Raw genomic sequence first — 22,701 nt, 5'->3', positions numbered from 1 at the left:
TTGTGCCATTATTTGAACATGCACATACTTAGCACGGAAAAAGTGAGAAAATTATCAAACGATATGATTGATATATTAAGGATGTTTTGATCAATTTAACCATCTGGTGCTCCTTCCATGGTGATTAAGATGACCCTTTTTATTTCAATGAAATGAATGTCATTTTTGACTGTGAGGAATGTGATTATACATTTTAGGACCATTTAACCTTTTCAGATTATGTCCATGAGTTTGTGTGTGTGTGTGTGTGTGTGTGTGTGCTTCACTCTGATGAAGTAAAAAGTTCTTAAAAAAATAAAAAATAAAAAAAATAAAAAGAGCACCAGAGGCTTACATAAAATTGCATGCAGTATTAATATTACCATTGGTACACTCTTAAAAGAAAAGGTTCCAAAAAGAAACCTGTAGTTATTCCACAGAAAAAGCATATGGCTTCTACAAAGAACCATTCAGTGGACAGTTCTTGCCTTTTTCTACTATAAAGAACCTTTTGTGCAATAGAAAGCTTCCATGGATGCTACAGGTTCTGCATGGAATGCCAATAAACAATCTTTTTTAAGAGGACTGTATACTATTCCAGAACATTTCTAGCTACAAAAACACTCTTACTTATTATATTCTCTAGATTTCATCTCCAAATCATTCCATATATAGACCTCAGGAATAAGCTTCTCCAAAGTGAAAGGAATTTGTCATTATATTTTTACCCTGAAGGAATCCATTTAAATGTGCTTCTAAGACTCTTTTATTTGCAGTATAATTATATCAGGGTGTTCATGACAACCCAAGCGCTTAAGTATAAAGAAGTCTGAAGGGTTGTAGGTGCATGAGCTAATGTATAGCCTGCACTGCAGATATGTGTTACTGCTTTATTTCTTTGCCCTTGGGGAAAAACAGCCAAATGAAAACAGACAATCGATATCAGTTCAGGCTGTTTTGACATTTTTAGTACTCTTTGTGTAATGATATCATGTCAGTCTTTGGAGACTGAAGTAATTCCACTAGTGAGATTTAGATGCTCCATTCTTAAACTTAACAAACAGGGACCAGTCGTCAGACATTTCGCTATAAATATTCATGAAGGTTACCCCCCACCATCCCCAAGTCAGTCATTTTATTGTCAGGTCACCTAGCAACAGTGTATTCTAGGCGGATGTGGTTAATATAAAATCTTTCTTGTATGACGTCAGCTGTAAAGGTGTAATATGCTAAAAAGTAATTCTGGCTTTTCTTTATGCATGCATTTTGTATTCCATGTGGTTTTAGAAACCAGGACACAAAAGAAATATCAAATGCACTGTAATAATAGGAAAACATATTATAGCTTTCCATCTGGAGGGACAAGTGTGGCTGTGGGCTTAATATTAATGATTACTTCATATCTAGTTTTTAATATTTCTTTGGCCCTTCAGACAAAAGAGGAGGGGTGGGGGGTGGTGGAGATGCATGCACAAAATATATTGCGGCTAGCTTTCATCCACCAAAGGCTGTAGAATAAACAACTGTATATGTATTTAAAATGTGATATTTAGTAGTTTTGTCATAATGTCTGTTTTAAAAGCCAGCTGATCCACTATCCACTTAATGCTTTTTTGTTTTTAACTGATTTTCAGTTTTATCACCATAATGCAGATATATGCTGGATGAAGAATAGGCAGGACAATTAATCCTGAAGTCATTTTTGCATTTTGATTGTCAAGTCTGAATACAACACATTTCTAATCCATTTGTCCACAATCAGCGATAGAAAAAACACACTGGCTGGCATCAGTGCTTGCCACCACCTGTCTGGTCCCATGTCTTATCTGCTACATCAAAGCTGTCTGGTTCAGTTGGACGCTTACTTGCAGGCTTCAGCTCTGCTCAGCTCTTGGCTGCTAATTATTTTGGAATGAAATATCCAATTTGCAGCCCTGTGACAGACAAAAAAAAAGTCTCATTCCAGTTGCACTGTAAGAAAAAAAATATTGAAGCTTATAGGTCAAAAATGCCAAATCTTCAGAAAACGTACGTAAATCTTCGTACATTTTTGCTTATGAACTTATAAATGAACATATAAAAAAGTGCACATTACCATGAAATTGAGAGGCTGACAATGGCGCTAGTTAAAACCTGAAACTGCATTAGAATTGTTGTATAATGGCGGCCACTAGTGGTCAGAGAGGTAACTGACCTGCTCCAAAGAGATTTTAGGACTTAAAATACAGGCTGAATGAGTAGAACAGGGCATAGTGCTGGTGCGAGAAGAATGATCAATCAGGAATCTCTGGAATAAGTTCTTTGAGAAGACTGAAGGGAATACAGGAATTCAAGAGCTTCAACTAGACAATGGAGAATCAAAGAAGCGGAGGTAGAGGATGACTCACTTTCAAGAATGACAAAGACTTATATTTATTTAAGGACTATATCTGACAAAAAAGTAACTTCATTGAAGAAAACACAACTGAATTAATCACAAAAAATTAAAGTCAATCTCAAACTTGGGTCCTGGTAAAACATTTAATATATAAAAATAAATTATTCCCAATTTATGTGTTGAAATTAAATTTTGAAATAACAGCCAGTCAATACTTGATATTGTGTTTTTATTTTAATTTTATTTGCAGCATCTAACATCAGGGGCAAACAGGACCATGCTAACCAGCCTTCTTTATTATTTAACCCTTTGGTATAAAATATAAAATTCATAAAGACCTGAAAATAAAACAGTAAAAGAACAATGTGTGTATATTCTTGAAAACAACACATTTTCAGGCAAATATAAAAGAGTAAAACAAATATAAGAAAAGGAAACAAAAACTAAAAGAAATGAAGAAAGAGAAAAAAGAGAAAAATTACATTCAGTAGAAATGATTACACGATTAATACCTTGTTTAATTAAGGGATTATATGACATGTAAATCAGGGATGAGTATGAATAAAATCACCAATTGAATGATTCATGTAAAAAAAAGAGTCATGCAAAAATCTTAGGGTAAGGCATTTCTTTAAAATATAGTTAACATTAAATAAACAATTATAGTAGTCCATGTGGGTATAAAAACTGAGAAATAGAATTTGATTGAAGTCAAGGAGAGCCATTAAAAAAAATCTGATTTCTAGTAAAATTCCTGAAGAAATGCTAAATAAAAGGGGAGGGTTAACATGCCAAACACCCACAGTTTTACACAATAGTAACAATCAACCTCACAAATGTTGCTGACAGCCTCAGTGTGCTGCTGAATTAGCTATCATCAGTCAATCAAAAGAGCCTTCTAGTAACCTATCTGTGCTTTGTGTGATGCACAGTGCTGGATTTAGTTTGCAGTTTTCCCTAAATAATACACATACATAGAATATGTCGCATTGAGTTGACCTGCAAAGGCTGAAAACCCTTTCTGAAAATTTAAATAATAATAAAAATATGGGGGGTTTATAAATACAGTACATATGCAAAACAACATAGAAAAAGGAACAGTTTCAACTTCTGGCAGTGCCATTATAAACCAAACAACATGCCTGAATTTAACCAGCATTCACTGTGACATACATTTATTTATTTCATCTACATCTACATTTCATCTTCTCTGTACCCACCCTGTTTTTATTCAAAAAGCCAAATGCATTGTACTGTATATGGTGCTGTATTGTATAGTACATTGTGCAACGATTCCTATTCTAATGTGCAGTACTGCAGTGTCTTACTAGAATGCACAATTTTAAGTTCTAAAAATTCTCTTCTGTCTGAGATACAAAACAATATTTAAAGTAGCCTTTACAGTAGGTGCCACACACAAACTATATAATTATTGATATAATATAATTTATTATATATTTATCTATGATGATTGTTGATGTAGTAGTACTCTATATTAACAGATATCATGGTTTCCTTGGTCCTGATGTCTCAACACTGTAGATAAGAAATGCTGTAGTTATTCTCATCCTGGCCGCATGCAGAAGTGAGTGGATCTGTATGGCACAAATGAAAGAGAGCTCATTTATAATATATAATACAGAAATGGACTTGTTTTTGTATTTATAAAGCAATTGTTTTAAGTGTATTTAAAGTTGTTTTTTTTTCTCCAGTATATTACGTTCCAAATGTAGTTCCAATGTCATGCATATCAAAGCTTTCTCTGTAGACATTAGTGAAAGTTCTTTTGATAAAGTAATCTTAATGAATTTAATTAATAACTGTACTGGACTATTGGATTTAGTACATTTCTATTAGTGTATGCATGCTAACTATTTGGGATCTGCATTTTTCTGTGTTCACCAAAAAAACAGAAATAGTTGCCGTTCACACAATAGTTGTATAGTATGCAACATCTGGGATATGACATTTGATTACACAGCTTGACAATAAGGATACTTCTGGCCCAGTGTTTGTGGTTTTTACAATAGAACATTTGACATTACATTTTACTTTGTGGTTTTTACATTGTTGACTATGATCAAATAAAATCCTCCTGAGTTAACAGCCAACTTAAAAGAGGAGAAAATCTAACCGGTTATGTGACTCTTCAAAGTGGACAAGAGACATTTCCTCCAGTCGGAGGAGTGGTGTAGTTTCTATCGTTCTGACTGACTCTGATGCTTTCCTTTAAAGAGGGAAGAACAATATCATTTAAATAATGTCCGCTAAGGGTTTAGATAATATGAAGACTTTCTAAGGTTAAACAGACAATATAAAAGAGGAGAAAATCGAACCGGCCATGTGACTCTTTGAAGAGGACTAGAGTTGTTTCCTCTGGTTGGTGCAACAATGTAGTTTCTGATGTTCTGACTGACTCTGATGCATTCCTTTCAGGGAAGAAGAACAATATAATTTTTACAATGCTTGCAAAGGGTTTAGATAATATCAAGTCTTCCTGAGTTAACAGATATCATGAAAGAGGAGGAAATCTGGTCAGTCTTGTGACGAGGACCAGAATTGAAGAGGACCAGAATTGTCCTTTGAAGAGGACCAGAATTGTCTCCTCTGATCGGTGGAGTGGTATAGTATCTGATGTTCTGACCGACTCTGATGCTTTCCTTTCAGGTGGGAAAAACTAAATTATCATTTTGACAACGCTTGTCAAGCGTTTCGATAATATTAAGACCTCCTGCCAATATTTGTATCTAAGTTCTTGCTTGAATGTTTTGAATTTCTGAATAAATTATATGATCATATTTTCTGCTCAATTACAGACATTCATAAGGTAACTGTAACCCAGTATTTTTTTGTTTTAAAAAATGTAAAAGCCATTAGATATATACTGTAACAAGCAGTTTACTTTGCCTCTGTGTCCACTTTAAAGAGGGCAACTCACCTCTCTGGTTTAGATTCGCTGTCCTCAGACTCAGAGCTGCTCAGTGACATATCCTTCATGTTTCGAGCATCCACCAAGTTTATCAGTCTCTGAACCCATCTCTCTTTTGGGTCAACACAGATCTTCCTTTGAGCTTTTGTGATGATACTGAAATTCAAAGAGAAGATGGTTAATGATTTTACATAACCGATTTACAATTATAAATGATTCTAATTAAGACATTACAAAAATACTTACATAACACCACTCCTGTGGCATTCAATATGGGTAGTATGATAAATCTTAGCCTGCTTTACTGGGATTTTTACATTGGAAAAAGAATAGCAGCACTTGTCGGTACCTTGACTGACTGCAGGAAAATATTCAGATGAAATATGCAATGTAATTAACATTGCATTCAAACCCAGATACATTTAAAGGGGTCATGTACTGAGAAATTTAAGTGTCCTGGATGCTTTGACATGTAAGAGTTCATTGTATTATAAAAACATCCTGTAAGTTTCAGAACTCAAAACTTCCTTGTTAGTCCAAAAACAGCTTCTATTGAAACTAAGCTCAAAAGTTGGCTCGTTTCAGAATTTGTCCGTTTATGAAGTCAGAGTGCGACAAAGACCGCCTCCTCAGAATTAGATCAATGACTTACATCATTGCGGCTAAAATAAAAATAATATTACCTTCCAAATGATCCTAATGCCAGGAAGGTGGTTATTTATTTTCAACTATGTGGATGCTTCAGCTGGGCATTATTTGTTTGTTCAGTACATTTCACTGTGGATTCTTTGGTAAATCAGTCGCAGATTCGGTGCAGGATTTGCAAACAGACCCTAAGAGTAATACCACAAGACGCAAGTAACCGTGTTCATTTTAATGCCTCATCTGCGATCAGTGATTTCTGATATGATGATTCATGTACAGATGTGCTGTGCCTGAAAATCATTTGTTTCTGTTCATGTGTCAGTAAATCAAGCCGTTCACAGCAGTAGCCGTTTACACACTCCTTCCAACAAGCATTCAAATCAGAGGGCTAAAATCACGGTAGAAAATAGCCTTTTATTTCTAAATTATGACAATTCTTATGTAAAAATCATAATAACATTATAAGTGTGCCTCAGGAGACAAAAATGCAGTTCATGACCCCTTTAATAATCTGGAAAATGCCTCATAAAAGACATTTCCAAAGAAAAATCAAGAAGTAATAAAAAAGACGCACATTCAATTTGAGTAAGTGAGCAGAAGGTGAAGAGAACACGACAGATGATGAAGATGCAGTAGGGCCTCATGTTTAGGTATGTGGCTGGTTGTTGATCAGATCTTGATGTGCAGGTTGCTGTATCAGTGGCTGGTCATCTTGTGTGTGATCTCCTCACTGATACTATACAAACATACAAGTCTATACAAATCTATGTTCTGTCCAGCAAAAAACAAGTGACATCACATATGGAAAAATTATGATGTGATTTGCAGAGGTGGTGTGTCCTGCGCAGCTCTCCCCACTTCTGTGAATCTAGCTTAAACTGCACAAAGTCCAGGTTTAAAATGCTTTTAAATTTATGGAGAACCCTTATGAGGGGTTCTCCCATTATTTTACTATGTGCCTTTTTTTAGTTATCATTTTCACAAGAAGATACACTGAAGTTCAATGCAATACTGTAAGTCTTGCTGTACAAAAGCAAAATGATGGCGGAAAACGAGACTGGTGCATGATGCAGTAAATGGGCGAGATCTATTGGTGGAAAAGTAGTTGGTATGAAAGTGATTAATGGCCTAACTTCTCTGAGCTTCACCAATCTTTTAACATGCTATTAAACTTGTATGCTGTGAAACGATGCAGCATTAGAATGTTTAGAGTAAAAAATGTTATTAAATGTGTATTTTGTTGGACATATTTATAAATGCTTCTCATTAATGTTTAATGATAATATAAATATTTAATGGTGATGGTAAATGTGTCAATTGGAGTGAAAAAGAGACCAATCGGCAATATATTATATGAGGATACGCAATGCATGAACCCAGTTCTCTTCTGCATGATTGCAAAGTTAGAATTTCAAAGCGAATGATTTAAGATTTCATAATTATACAAAAGCTTACTAAGTACTTACAAAAAGTACTTACATGAGACCATTTCTGGGGCAATCGTGGTGTGCTTTATAGTAATCCACAACAATTTTACTTGAGAGCTGTTTTTGGAGAAGAAGCAGCACTTGCCTAAAACATAAAAAAAGTAAATGAACAGAGAACGAAGAGCAGTCGAAGCCAATGAAGATGCATTAAGGCCTGATGTTCAAGACTTTTGGTCAGTTGTTTAATGCATCTTGCCGTATCTTGTGTTGTCGCTGGCTGTTCGTAATGTATGTGTTCATCTCACTGGTGGTGCAAGGTTGTGTCTATAAGTGCGCCTGGTTTACTTCTACACATCACTAGAGGATTGGAGAAACCACAATGAGGTCTATAAATAATACTAATACTTCTTTTAGCAAGTACAAAATATTCTCTGCATATTACCTTGAAAATATCTTCAGTTTCCAAGGCTATTCACTTTAAGATCATATCATGCTAAATTGTACGCAAGATAAGGAGTAGTAGGTGTAAAATAGTAGTGCACATTTTAAAAGGAATGTAAAAGAGAAACGGATGTACTAAACTATTTCCTGCAAATATATGTGTGAGAACATTTGTGGGTTATAGTGTCCACAACCCACTGCACTACAGGTGAGATGACAGACCTTTCTTTTTAGGCTTTTTCAGTTTTGTTTGAAATAAACCTTTTTTGATACCATGCCATGAGAAATGTAGGGTGTTCTGGAGGCAAAGTTTTGAAAGTTAATAAAAGGCCCACTCAGCCTCGCTCAAAATTGACCTCAACAAGCTACATTATAATTGTGATAAAATGGCGACCTCTAGCAGTCAGAAAGAGCAACTGGCCAGCAGGCCTCGGGGTCTCTAACCCTGCTGCTGGAGATCTCCCATCCTGCAGAGTTCAGCTCCATCCTCAATCAAACAGACCTGAACCAGCAAATCAGGGTGTTCAGGGTTACTTGATAATTACAGACAGGTGGGTTGGAACTGAAGACAGCAGGTAGTTCCCAAGATCAGGGTTGGAGGCCTCTGCTCCAGGCTCATCTGGAGATGAGAAAAGGGTTTATTTCAGGCATTGTCGTCAACACTGTGTAGTACTGTAATCATTTTGTATTAGCCTACAATATTCATGAATATGTGAAATTCATGAATATTCATGTCAGCACCACTCAGTAGAACCAAATATCTCAGGAACTGAACATATTTTAACACCGGGCTCCAAAGGAAGAAGAGAAGGAGAGAAGTGAAGGCAAACGGAATGAGCGGCACAACATAGCGATGAGAGAAGACAGGTCTGATGAAAGAAAGGAAAGATGACTCATTATGAGCGGAAAATGAAAAATATTTGCAGTTCATCAGCATCAAGCGAGAACAGCAAAATCATCATCTAATACAGAAGAGGTTACACGTTAAAAAAAGAAAAAGGCAACTAAATTAATCAATATATAAATAAATAAAGAGTGCATGTGTGGAATGGAACATTGAATTGAAATAGCCCTGAAAATATGAAGAGGAATCCTGAGAAAGAGAAATTTAAAGAAACCAGAGATAATGAAGTGCAGTGAAGAGAGACGAAGAGTTATTAAAATAGAAAAATGAAAAGAAAATGTGTTTGTTGAAATTGGGACAAACCAGTGTGTGTGAACTGAAAACAATGCATAGAACTGCATAAAGAACGATATAAAAAGAAAACTGTAAACAGGAAAGATAATTTGGAAAAACTAGAAATATAGAATATTTGTAATAAAGCCAGATAAACAAAAACTGAGAGAAAAGAGAAAGAGAGGGGAGAAAAGACAAACAGAAGTACAACAAGCCTCTAAACAGGAAAGAACGCATGATGATATGAAAAAAGAAAAAAAAATATGTCAAAAACGAGTGTGGAGTAAGTGATAATTATGGAATTATATTAAAATACGTAAGATTTAAAAACCAAAAACAAATTTACATTGATACAAAGAACAGTAACAGAATTTATAATAGTATAATCAGTAATAGTTTATGTTGGGGTATAGCAATGTCAAAAGTCTGAATATAAAATGGGAAAGAAATGTCAGCCACAGATTCACACAGTGGTAACAAGCAACCACACGAATGCTGGCATCAGCCTCAGCGTGCATGAAGGAGCGATGATCAAAAGAGTCAACAGGAAACTTCTCTTTGGCTTGTTTGGTGCAAATTTCTTGTTTTATCTTATTTAATTTACATGAAGTTAACTATCCCCATCACACACACATACTAACACTCTCTTACAAACATGCATGTGCACACAACCCACACACGTATTTGTCTATAATATAAATGCCAATATAATATAACATAACATAATATAAGTATTAAAATAGTTTGAAAGTTGTATCAATATTTATTTTAAATTGTTTTAGAATAATTACAGTACAGCTTAATAGAAAGCACCCACAGAAAAGCTCAGTGATACACTTTAATTGATTTTATTTATTTATTTTTGTCTGCACAGTCTGACAGTGGCATTGCCACCTTATGCAGCAGTTATATCGAAGGTAATAATAACCTTAATAATACAGTAGAAATAACCCACCCTTATATCTTTTTGTCTTTTCATACAGAACATATTAAGCTTCATTTCCATGGCACGGAATGATTTCTCTATACATGAATGCACTGAGCATTATCAAGATAGAGAGGCTTACACACAAAAAAAAAATTAAAATCTGTAGCACATTTTTATAGTGACAAAGTTTTCTCTTATGAAAGTCCAACCGATCTTTATTGGATCTGTACAATAAGTAAAAAAATCAAAAGTGCTCCATGTGGTAGCATCCAAACGAGCCAAAATAAAACCCCTATAAATAATTTTTCACAATATTATGTAATTATATTGATATAACTGATGTAATTGTATAAATAAAAACCCAAGTGCATTTTACCATTGTAGGGACTAGCATCGTTATTATAAGCAGTATCAGTATTCACGTTGCTAGCGCAATTGTTAATTATTAAATATTGGTTCTTTAAATTTCAATTTATTTTTTTGTTAATTTTGTATTTATATATTTTTTTCTTCAAAAAAGGACAACATTGAGAAAATCCAGTGTTTTTCCATAATCTTTATTTTGCATATAGTGAAGTTAAAAAATTAAATTGTTTTACATGTTCAGATTACATTTCTATCTTAAATATGCTTTGAATATATATCACATTCTTCTTAATTGATTAACATCATTGTGCAGGTGCATACATATTATTACTTTTAAATAAAATCAGCTTAAGATCAGTTTGAAAACTGTTCAGTTCAATAGTTTGAAAAGTGAAGAGCCGTTCACATCTAATTCGCTGTCTCCAGAGCTGCTCTATGACATCTCCTTCATGTTTTGAGCATCCACCAAGTTTATCAGTCTCTGAACCCATCTCTCTTTTGGGTCAACACAGATTTCTTTTGGAGCTTTTGTGATGACACTGAAATTTCAAAAGAGAAGACAGTTCATATTTTCACATAACTAATTCACAGTTCATTTTATTTAAGACATTGCAAAAAAATACTCACATGACACCACTCCTGTGGCACTCAAGATGTGTAGTATGATAACTCTCAACCTGCTTAACTGGGATTTTTATATTGGAAAAAGAAAAGCAGCACTTGTCGGGACCTTGGCTGACTGCAGGAAACAAAAGCAAAGAAAATTGTGTTAAAAACACTTAATATAAATTAATATATGAATGGGATACATTTAAAATTCAAGGAAACGCTAACAAATATACATGAAATTATTAATAGTCTATTGTTTATCTAAAAACAAAATTCAAGAAATAAAGAAAAAGGACGCACATTCACTCTGAACCAGTGAGCAGAAAGCGAAGAGCACAAGGCAGGCGATGAAGATGCAGTGGGGTCTCATGTTTGGGTCTGTGGTCGGTCGCTGATCAGATCGTGATGTGCTGGTCGCTCTATCGGTGGATGATAGTCTCGAAGATGATCACCTTACTGATGCGGTCCGCTTTATAAAGGGGTGAGCTTGTACTTTCCACTCTACAGACCTACAGGGGTTCAGTCCGACGAGGAACAAGTGACATCACACGCTCGGGGGAAAACCGTGATGTGGCCTGCAGAGGTAGTACTTTCTGTTGTACCCTTCCCCAATTCTGTGAATCTACTCCAAATCGCTGACACAGGTAATCAGAGAAATGTGGTCGATTTGAGTTTGTCATGTTTTGTTACTTATTTCATTTCCATCCAAATTCCACAGAAAACATCTTTACATTTATGATGGACCCTCATAACGATCCTCATGTACAAATTACCTGTCTTACATCTGCATTTTCAGGTTGCATCTTCTCAAGAACATGCCCAAAGCTCTCAAGTGCAGTGCAATGCAAGAAAAGTCCCTTTCTGCAAATGCATGGTGGAAAATGAGTCTGGGGCTCAATGCAGGAAACGGTGAGCTCTACTTTTCGGTGAAGGTGGAAAAGTGGTTGAACTGAAAGTGTTGTGTGGTTAACAGATCTGCACACAGTGTGATCTGAATGCAGATCATATGAGCACTTACTCACTTTATACCACATAAGTTTATACCACATAAATAATGCCTTATCATGTTTCGTTATCATGTTAAAAATCAATTAAATCACAGACATTTGAAAATGACTACTTACTGAGTAACATTTATGATTTTTCCTTCTGAAGATTCCATGGTTCTTATTAAATTGTACCTTTTGTTTTTCCACTTATCTTATTTTGGGCTGCACATGTCAGGTCATTGTTCCTCTATACCACCTGGCCGCACATTACAGCACTTTCTCGAACACCATTGCACTTTTTCTTTATGTAGACCTGTTTAAAAGACACATATGAAGTCAGATATTCCAACAAGTACAAATAAATAGTACAAATAAAATAAAAAGTACAAATAAATACCATGGACTTACTATATAGAATTAGTCTGTTTCAAACATAACCTCCACCACAACAACATGAAAACCATTTAGTCAGTTTTGCAGGATATTTTGACTCATATTTAGTGATATGATTAATGCGACTTGTCCCTAGCAATGTGTCAGCATTATATTCAAAATCGTTACATCCTGTTCTTAGTGTTCATGATGCATACTGCATAAACTTTGGTCTTCATTTGTACTCTTGACTTCCTGCAAAGGTTTACTTAAAGGTGCATGCTTCTTTTTTTTGTTTTTTTTTAAGTAATACTTCACAAAAAAAAACAAACATTGAATCACCTCTATGTCGTTCCAAGCCTATGTGACGTTATTTCTTCTGTGGAACACAAAATATATTTGGACAAATGTCTCAGTGTATTTTGTCAGTTCAACACATGTACATGTTTTGGACCCCATTTACTTTTATTATATGGACAAAAAGAGTTCAAACAATCATCAAAATATCTTCTTTAGCGTTTCAAAGGAAGTCATACAGTTTTGGAAGGACATGAGGGTGAGTAAATGACGGCAGTTTTATTTTTGGGTGAACTTTGCCTTTAAATGATGTTAAAAATCAAATCTCTCTAGAACAAAATGACTCGAAATATAATAATAAAATATCAACACACCAAAACGAAAATAAAACACAAATATTTCCTATAATTCTACATAGCAGGAAAAACTAATTCTAGTTACCTGTTTAGTATTTAAATCCAGCTTTAAAATATAGTTTACAATATTTGGTTGCTTGTCTGACAATGTACATGCAAAAAGATTCAAGAATCTATCTACACACATGGTCAGAATTGTTGGTACCCTTGGTAAATATGAACAAAGAAGGCTGTTAAAATAAATGTGCATTGCTAATCCTTTTGATCTTTTATTTAAAAAATAAATCACAAAAATCTAAGGTTTCATTGGAAAATAAGAATTTAAAATGGGGGGAAATCTCATTATGAAATAAATGTTTTTTCTCAAATACATGTTGGACACAATTACTGGTACCCCTAGAAATTCTTATGAGTAAAATATCTCTGAAGTATATTCCCATTCATATTCACAATTTTGAGCACACCAGCGTGATTATGAACATGAAATTATCCAGCCATGGCTTCCTGTTTCACAGAAATATAAATAGGAGGGAAAACAAAGTCCAAATTCCAAATTAATCATCCATCACAATGAGAAAAACCAAAGAATATATTTCTGATGTGCAGCAAAAGATAATTGAGCTTCACAAATTAGTGAAGTGGCTTTAAGAAAAGAGCAAGAGCAGTGAAAATTCCCATTTCCACCATCAGGGCAATAATTAAGAATTTCCAATCAACAGAAAATGTTATGAATCTGCCTGGAAGAGGACGTGTGTCTATATCATCCTAATGCACGGTGAGAAGGAGAGTTTGAGTGGCCAAAGACTCTCCAAGAGTTTCGGGGTCAGAAAACCTTTAAAAAATGGTCAAACAGCCCCTACATCACCACATGTTGTTTGGGAGGGTTTCAAGAAAAATTCTCCTAGCTCATCCAAAAACAAACTCCAGCATATTCAGTTGTCAGACACGACTGGAACTTCAAATGGGACTGGCTTCTATGGTCAGATGAAACTAAAAAATGAGCTTTTTAGCAGCAGACATGGGTTTGGTGAACACAGGGATAAAATTTCATGTACAATGAAATAAAAATAAAAATTGTGTACAATGAAATATACTGCTGTATTTTTAATGTTGTGGGCTTATATTTCTGCTGGAGGTCCTGGACATCTTGTTTAGACACATGGCATCATGGATTCTATCAAATACCAACAGATAAAAAATCAACAAGTGACTGACTCTGTTAGAAATCTTATAATGGGCCATGTTTGGATCTTCCAACCGGACAATAATCCAAACACAAACCTCAAAAACAATACAAAAATGGGTCACTGAGCACAAAACCAAGCTTCTGCTATGGCCATTCCAGTCCTCTGACCTGAACTCTATACGGAATCTAAAGGAGTGATTCTGGATGAAGGAATGGTCTCTGATCTCGTCAGGTGTTCTTTAACCTCATCAGGCATTATAGGAGAAAACTTAGAGCAGTTAAACTGGCAAATGGAGGTTTCAAATAGTATTGAATAAAAGGGTACCGTTAATTGTGGCCAATGTGTATTAGAGAAAAACATTTCTTTCATAATGATATTTCCCCCCATTTTAAATTCTTAAGGTTAGGTTTTTGTGAATTTTTTAAACAATAGATCAAAAGGATTAACAATGCAGATTTATTTCCACAGCCTTCTTTGATCATATTTATCAAGGGTACCAACAATTCTGATCACGTGTGTATTTATGTAGACAGATCAATAGATAGATAGATAGATCAATAGATAGATAGATAGATAGATAGATAGATAGATAGATAGATAGATAGATAGATAGATAGATAGATACGATTAAAGTTGAGGCTTCAGTTGTCTTTGACTCATGCAGAGTGTGGGTTTTTGCAAAAGCAAGATATGAAACCACAAAGCTCCAAATAGAACCACAGAGGGAGGTCAGGTTGATGAGAAGATAATATTTTTCCATTTCAACCCCACGTTTACGGAGTACTCAAATGCCAATAATTTCTAATCTTTATATAAATACAATGTATATAAATATTAGTATGTACATGTATTCACATAAATACTAATATTTATTATTCTATTACTAATAATAACAGTTGTTATGATTATTTCATATACACACTGTAAAAAGTGATAACATGCACATTAATGTTCTATGATCTAAGCCTTAAAAATTACTTTTATCCAGTAATATTGAATAGTATAATATATTAATAATATATATTATAATATGTACACACACACACACACATACACACTTTTATATTTTATAATATAATTTCTCACCTATGTGTTTTTATAAATAATGATCAATCAAATGAAACTACTTTCCATCCTGGTCCTGCAGCTTAAAGCTCACATTTTGCAGTGTCTTTTTGGACGCACTATTAGCTTTGAACTTTGGAGATCTGGTGTACTATGTGCCACCAGAAATATTTGACTTTTTTGTCAAAACCTCTCTGATACTACTTGTTTATTAAAGACCTTGTAAAAAACCTAAACCTTTTGATCTTAATCACAAATGAGCAGTCTGTAACATCAAAACCAGATGTCAGGATATCTTACAGCAATAAAATAAGTAGCTTCACTGGCTTCAATCATGGAGCCACGTACGATGCAGTTCAAGAGACGAGCCACTAAGCAGCGCTACTGCATGTGAAATCATTTACCCTCAAATCTCCACAAAAACAGATACAGTACATGGTCTTAATTCTCCATTTGTAGTCATGAACATCGTACTGCTTTATTAAACTAAATCATTTTCTCACAAATTAAATAAAAAACTTGACAAATTTTCTGACAAATTAATCTATTATTATTCTGCAGTCCTCAGTGTCAAACATAAACATAGCCCCTGAATCAATCATTTTTGTTGAAATAGCTCAGTCTAAAAAAACCCTACATATCCTGTCATGCTCACAGGCAATTTTTCTCTTCCCACAGGATACAAGAAGCTGATAAAAGGCCTAGAAAAACAGGAATATGTACCTTTCTAAAAAGTACTGTCTGTATTTTTGACTTTCCTCAACCCTTTCCTTATCTACTTATGTAATATCTGCTGTCAGAAACCCTGTGCTGTCTTAGGAATGTCATTTTTCTTTAATTGGATGCTGTTCATCATTGTTATCAATTGAGCAAGAACCTGCACAGCTACGAGCAACAGACAAATTCATTCTTATCAAACCCTGTGAACCTAACCTTATCATCCATTGTAAGAAGGCAACTCAGTAGAGATGGTATTCCAGAAAAGTCAACGATATCTTGAAACTTTAAATAAACCATGTACATTGTTGCATAAAAGTAGTTGATGTTAGAAATGTAAACAGGTAGGATCACTCTGACAAATAACTGGACTGATATAAAAGAAAGGAGACCTCTAAAGTAACCCATAAAATGGCAAACACTATTATTTTAGTGTTACTTACTATACTCTTACAGTATTTATTAATATTTTTTTTTCATTTTATTTAAATTTTTAGTGATTTAGTGATTTTTATTTTTCCATTTTTCACTTTTTTATTTGATTTCAGCTTTATTTAAAATATGGAAAACACATTTGAATACTTTTTAGTTTGAATTAACAACAACACTAATGACACGTGAGAATACACAGTAATATGGCACATTTTCTGATCCCCTCAGGCAAATGATGTGGTTGTGGTTTTGTCTCTATGAAACATCCTCATTTTCAAACTTAAATGAAGTTACTAAATGTTACTCTGCAAAATATAACCACAACAAAAAAATCCCTTCTGCCCCCATTTTGTTTCACGAGAGTGTGGGAAATCGCCAAACAAAGACAACTGTGCTAACAAAACGCCATGCGCTGGGTTAAATTCAAGAGGAGAGGAGATAGGGAAACAACTCCATAAGAGGTGATTTGTTGGCAAATGCCAATGTTGACTGAGTCAGTGGCCAACTGTGCACTGAATTTCTGGGATTATCACACTAATAAACCACAGACATATGGCTGTTTGGTTTGGTTAACCAGTGACAATGAGGGAAAAAACTACAGTAACCATTGTCTATATGTAACAGATACTATAATCATTAGTCACTTCATGCGATGCATATTAGGTTCGGTGTAGCCATGTTTGCCAAAAAACATAAAAAATGATCATAACAAATGTGTTTCAAAACAAACTCAAGAACAAATGCAACATTTTTATTACAACTGGTAAAAGGAATCTTTTAGCTAAAATGAAAATGCTGTCATTATTTACTCTGTGTGTGTGTGTGTGTGTGTGTTCTACAGATAAAATAAAGGCATGTTTGTTTTGAATGACATGAGGGTGAGTAAATAATAAAATAATTAAAATTTTTGAGATAACTTTTGCTTTAAAATTCACATTTAGCTTCATTTATAGCCTTTCAAAACATGTCCAAACACACAAATCAGTGTCTTGAAACTCTCCTGATATGGGACAGGGGCTCTGACCCAAGAGAGCACAGCTGGGAGTTCTTTCAGCTGAGTTTGGGAAAATTCCTCGTGAGACGAGACTCTCAAATGATCTAAACAAACCCGAGCAAGAGCACCAGAAGACTTTTCAAACTCATTTTGGAACAAGATGATCACTAATGCAACCCAAATGTATTATTTGCTTTAAATAAAGTATGGTAGATAAAGAAAGGTATTTCAATGTGTTTTTCTGACTACACTACAACTCCAACAGTCATGTATCTAGTTATTAGCTTTTAGAGGTTACATGCTGTTACAATGACCCTGGAAATGTAATAAGTACTCAGAGCACAGCAGCAAGGGCTCATAATGCTTTCCACCTCTCTCAGACCCATAAGATTGCTTGTTCTTCTCAAAAATATATAGTTTCAGTGTTTTTCTTGATCTATCCCTCATGCGCTTATCACCTCATCGTTTCTCTCAAGCTGTAAATCTGCCAAACGAAAAATCACATGTTGAACTTTGCCCAAACACATGGGACTTTTGCGATCATCTTCGTTCCATCCTCCACACATGCCCTCACCTCAAAGGTCAGTCTTTCAGCGCATTACATCTCTGTGTGAGCGCAGCAATAAAATGGCACTTCTAGTAGAAATTCCTCTTTGACATTTCATGGAAGAAGGGCTTTGGTGCATCACCAGTGTTTTGGTTGGCTGCTGAAGAAGAAGACATTTTCTAAAACAGATATTCACTCAAACTGACATGCAAAGTAGTGATGGGTAGGGCTGTGCCAGGTACAGTCTCATAGCTTTAAAAATATCAAATATGACATGTACAAAGAAGTGCCTTTACTTTTCTAAGTGATCAGACCATTTTTGGCTTGTGAAAGAAAAATTCCAAAAGGCTTGCATTGACGGGGGTACCTGAACTATACAGTATCAAGGGACGGAAATATCAAAAACAGTATATATATATATATATATTTCAATATATAAATATTGAAAGCAATTGAAATAATATTACATTGTTAATATGACAATATAAAAAATGGATAAAATGTCCAGGCTAGAAGACACTGTGTAAAAGTTATAAAAACACCACCGTGTAGGCTTTACAATAACAGAGTCAAGCAATTCCCATGAAACCGCAAGCTATCATCTGTCATAATCACCACTACAGGAAATGTGTAGAAATGCATCAAAACAAACCAGACCTCTGTGATAAATATGAATGGACCATTGTGACTATCTCGGCACGAGTGGGTTGGGTTGTACATTTGGCCAAGACATACAGGACAGTGCCCTTGTGTGTCCTTCACCCGTGGTAGGAAGAGAAGTTCAAGACTTGGCCATGGCTGAACAAGGTCCCCCCACTCTGCCCACAGGGATATTGCTCCCGGCCCACTCACAGAGATAGAGTTCTACTGCATCCTGTTTTTACTGCTAAACACTTGGAAAAGACTGAGAACAACTACATATACAGCCACAGATATCACAATGTCAGACTGCACATGCACAAGTAACTTTATATGGAAAGGAGCTATTTTGGGTTACTTATAACTGTGTGCTCTGGAATGACCAGCAGATGTATCCAACTAAGCTAATAGAATATGCTAGAAGTGATTTCTTCATGAGAAATCTCAGTGTACATAAACTGTGTGGAAAAGAATTAACTGCCTCTTATCATACTTCATGATTTAATTTATTTATTTTACAAATTTCAGTCAAATTAATTGATTGATGGATTTATTTTATTTAATTTATTGAGTTGATATCACTCAACCCTAAAACAATTGATATGTAAAAGAGAAACATGTATTAAACAGACTTGCTACAGTAATAAAGGCTTAATATTTTGTTTGTGGTAAAGACCAAAAAAACAGAAAAAAATCCTTAAAGGAGGCAGTATGCACCTCCTTTTAAGGTGAAGTATGCAGTTTTTGCGCTACTAGTGTCACCCAGTATTATCTTAACAGTAGCTTAATATTTTATCTTGGGCTCGATAATAAAGAGCTACCATGTTTGTAAAAAGACAGTAAAGAGCTAACAAGTGTGGCAAAATCTTAAATTCAGTTTACCTGTCCAGAAATTCCATCAAATTCCTCCATCTTGAAAAAGCACCCCCTCGTTTTACCCTGTTTTCTACCACTGTGTAATTTAGTTAGCATTCAGATTTCAGCTTTTAGCTTTTCCCATGTTACCCTGGGTCCCACACTGGATAAACACCCTCTGGCTCAGTCTGCTTCAGAAGCCACGCCCCAACTCTCGCTATTGGTCAAGCTGGAATGATTGACGTATCTGATCTGACCACTCCAAATATTTTGATGGTGTTAGGGAGGCTCAGTGTTGTTTACACTTTTGAGGTAGATAAACCCATGCATACTTATAGTAGGGAATGAACAATAAATTGGGTTAATTTAAGAAAATATGTTTTGACATAAAAAGTCTTGCAAACTTTAACCTTTAACCTTTAATCAAAGCATTACATGTGCTACTCATAGTCGTGCATTAGGGGGAGACAAATACTTACAAACTCCAATTACGACTCACACTGTTTGTGAGAAACACCATTTTTGTTAAGAATGATGCAAACCATTTTTTTTTTCATAATCAAACCAAAACAGACCATCATCAACAAAGAGATAATCTCCACTGGAACTGCCCGTGCTCACAGCTGCAAATAGATGGGTTTGTGCTTCTAATCTACACCAAATACTAAACATAATTTCCAGAGTGTTCAACTCAGCACAGAGATATTAATCATGTTTTCCACATATTAAGAGGCATTCTCCTCACATACTTGAGATTGTCTTCAGGTCTGAGAGCTGAGTAACACACTCGTGAGGCCTCGTGGCCCGGGTTCAGCACTCCTCTGCATTTCTATCAGCCTGCCTATCTTCAGCTCTGTCAAGCAAGGGCTCTCCACGTCTGAAACAATTAGCAATGTGATGTGAGCTTTCATGAGTACAACAGCCTAACCTTGACACCCGTGACACAGTCTTTCAGTTCGGCAAAAGGGAAATGTGAACAGCACTTTCTAAGAATAGAGTATTCTTTGATTTCTCATTACATTTATGAAAATTAGCCTATTAGATAAGTTAAACTATTGCTACTATTTCTGAACCTGATAAGGAAATAAGTTAACATGGTGATTTACAAAAAAAAAACATTTTCACAATTTTCATGCAAAAGCATATTGTTGACTGTATTCATGCATGCAGCTCAACCATTTAACCTTGAACTTATTTAATTGAAATATAGGTTTGTCAGCATCTATAAACCAACATTTGGTCCCAAACTAGCTGTCATTCTGCAAATTTGTCATTCGCAACACTGTCACCCATTCTGCAATAATGTTTTTTGAATTTTGTAAATCTTATTCAAATTAAGATGTTAAATTTTAATTCTAGTAAAAAACAAATAATGACTGGTCATGGTTTTAAAACTTGGCCTGAATGTCAATAAATTTCAACAATTTTGTACCTACTTGTGTATCTGAGTCCCTTGGGTTTCCTTGTCTAGATTTTATTTATTCAATGCAATGACATTACATTTGATAAAATGTTCTATTTACCAATAGAAAATCAGGCCTAACCTGCAGCACACAGACATTGCTTTGAATGTTTTCATACTTCTACATACTCATAAGAGGATTCTAGTTTTACACCCGATGACCCTGCAAAAACATGCACAAGAATGTTTTCCCTTGCTCTACGTATTTTTCTCTCCAGTGTAAAATACAGTTTAGAATGTGATAATTTGACTTGACAGATCAAAATTAGTTTGGTTGCCAAAAAGATACATGGAAGCAGCTGCATAATGTAGAATAATTGATAACAGAAGTTAGAGCTGTATTGTCTCATTTTTATTATATCTTTCACTGTCTGTGTTCAGACTCTCTTTACAGCTGCATTCCTTAGCCATGGTTGATTTTATCTGCATTATTAATGAAACATGTATTTGATAACAAGTTCTGTATATCCTCCTCTCTGATATCCTTATCTTGAAAACCATATACAATTCTGTCAAAATAAAAATGATCAATTTCTTGATGCCATACTCACAGCCCGAGGACTCTGAAAATGTAATATTTCATATTTTTCCCATTTAAATCTGGAAATTTCAATCTGTATAACTCTAAAGGCGATTTTACTGAACCCAGTGTGTTTTCTTTGGATTATTTCTCTTTTTTAATAAATGTTAGGTATTCACTTTGTAAAATCTTATCTATATGTGACAACCTCGCACATCCCAGTCACGCTTTCACATACAGCAGACATACTGTACACAAGGACACATGTGAGTCCCTAACCAGCTGTGATGGAGCGCTGCTCTTCCTGAGGGATTTATCTAGAGTGCCGGATGTTTGGGAGCTTTCAAATCATGAAAATCTTCCTCTTCCTCTCATGGTTCAACATGGGAAGGACTCAAGGTCAGGGGACATTCTGATGAACAATCCTAAAATGTATGTATTTATTTATGAACTAAATACTTATATTTTTATTATCAATTATTTTGAGCGACTCATAAAAAAGGTCAAGATTATTTTGTCTTTTTTTAACACATGACATGCATATCAGTGGTGGAACAGACTACCTGCTGATTTGATTTTACATACATCTCCATTTTAAGTTGTTTAGCACAAGCAAAGCAAACATTCTATCAACTATTTATTCAACAAAAGTCTTCTTGTAAGAATTTCTGCTGTGGAAAGATATAGGCCTTGACTTTGTAATTCCATAACCCTTCATTTTGTCCTATTCATTTGTGGCTTTTCTTGAGTGTTTCAGGTCATTGTCTTGTTATTGCAATGTCCACTTGTGGTTCAGCCTCAGCTTTTAAACAGATGGTTTCACATTCCCCTCAACTACTTTCTGGTTCCGTGTGGAATTCAGGGTTGACTCAGTGATGGCAGGCTGGCCAGACCCCGAGGCACAACAGCAGCCCAAAACCATAATGCTTCCACCACCAAGCATTACAGATGGTCCGAGGTGCTGCTGCTGGCCAAAGGCAATCCTTGTTTTTTGCTAAACATGTCAGGCTTTGGTGCCAGTGAGCTCTAACTCGGTCTCATCTGTCTCTCAACACACTGTTCCAACACTCCTTAGATGCTGTCTGGCAAACATGCCTGATGAATCTGCAGTATAAATCCTGTGGCCTCTTTTAAAGATGTATACAGTATGTAAGTATGTGTGTATGTGTGTGTATGTGTGTGCGTGTATATATATATATGAAGATTTCAGATGCAAAAGCCTCTTAAGTGCCACCTGACATTTTCTTCTAAAATTAGAACTTTTCTCAGGCTCATATGTTTATGTTCAGTTATTTCACTTTAATGGCATAGAAAACAACCTATCCATTGCCATTAAAGTGAAATTACTGAACCTTCACTTGAGCCTCATAAAAATGCTCATTTTAGAAGAA

General features: G+C 35.0%; 1 protein-coding gene across 1 annotated transcript; it reads right to left on the bottom strand.

Moving 5' to 3' along the window:
• Positions 1 to 10,584: 10,584 nt before the first annotated feature.
• Positions 10,585 to 11,322, bottom strand: LOC306844311 (C-C motif chemokine 13-like). Its single transcript, XM_079376324.1, has 3 exons — positions 11,179 to 11,322; positions 10,897 to 11,008; positions 10,585 to 10,808 (listed from the first exon to the last, which is right to left on the bottom strand). The coding sequence occupies exons 1-3, from the start codon at positions 11,246 to 11,248 to the stop codon at positions 10,703 to 10,705; spliced, it is 288 nt and encodes a 95-aa protein (XP_079232450.1). The 5' UTR covers positions 11,249 to 11,322; the 3' UTR covers positions 10,585 to 10,702.
• Positions 11,323 to 22,701: the final 11,379 nt, after the last annotated feature.

The sequence above is a fragment of the Barbus barbus genome, assembly GCF_936440315.1.
Source record: "Barbus barbus genome assembly, chromosome: 24".
Classification (NCBI taxonomy): Eukaryota; Metazoa; Chordata; class Actinopteri; order Cypriniformes; family Cyprinidae; genus Barbus; species Barbus barbus.
The sequence above is the reverse complement of the archived record's forward strand: the minus strand, read 5'-3'. Positions and strand labels throughout refer to the sequence as shown.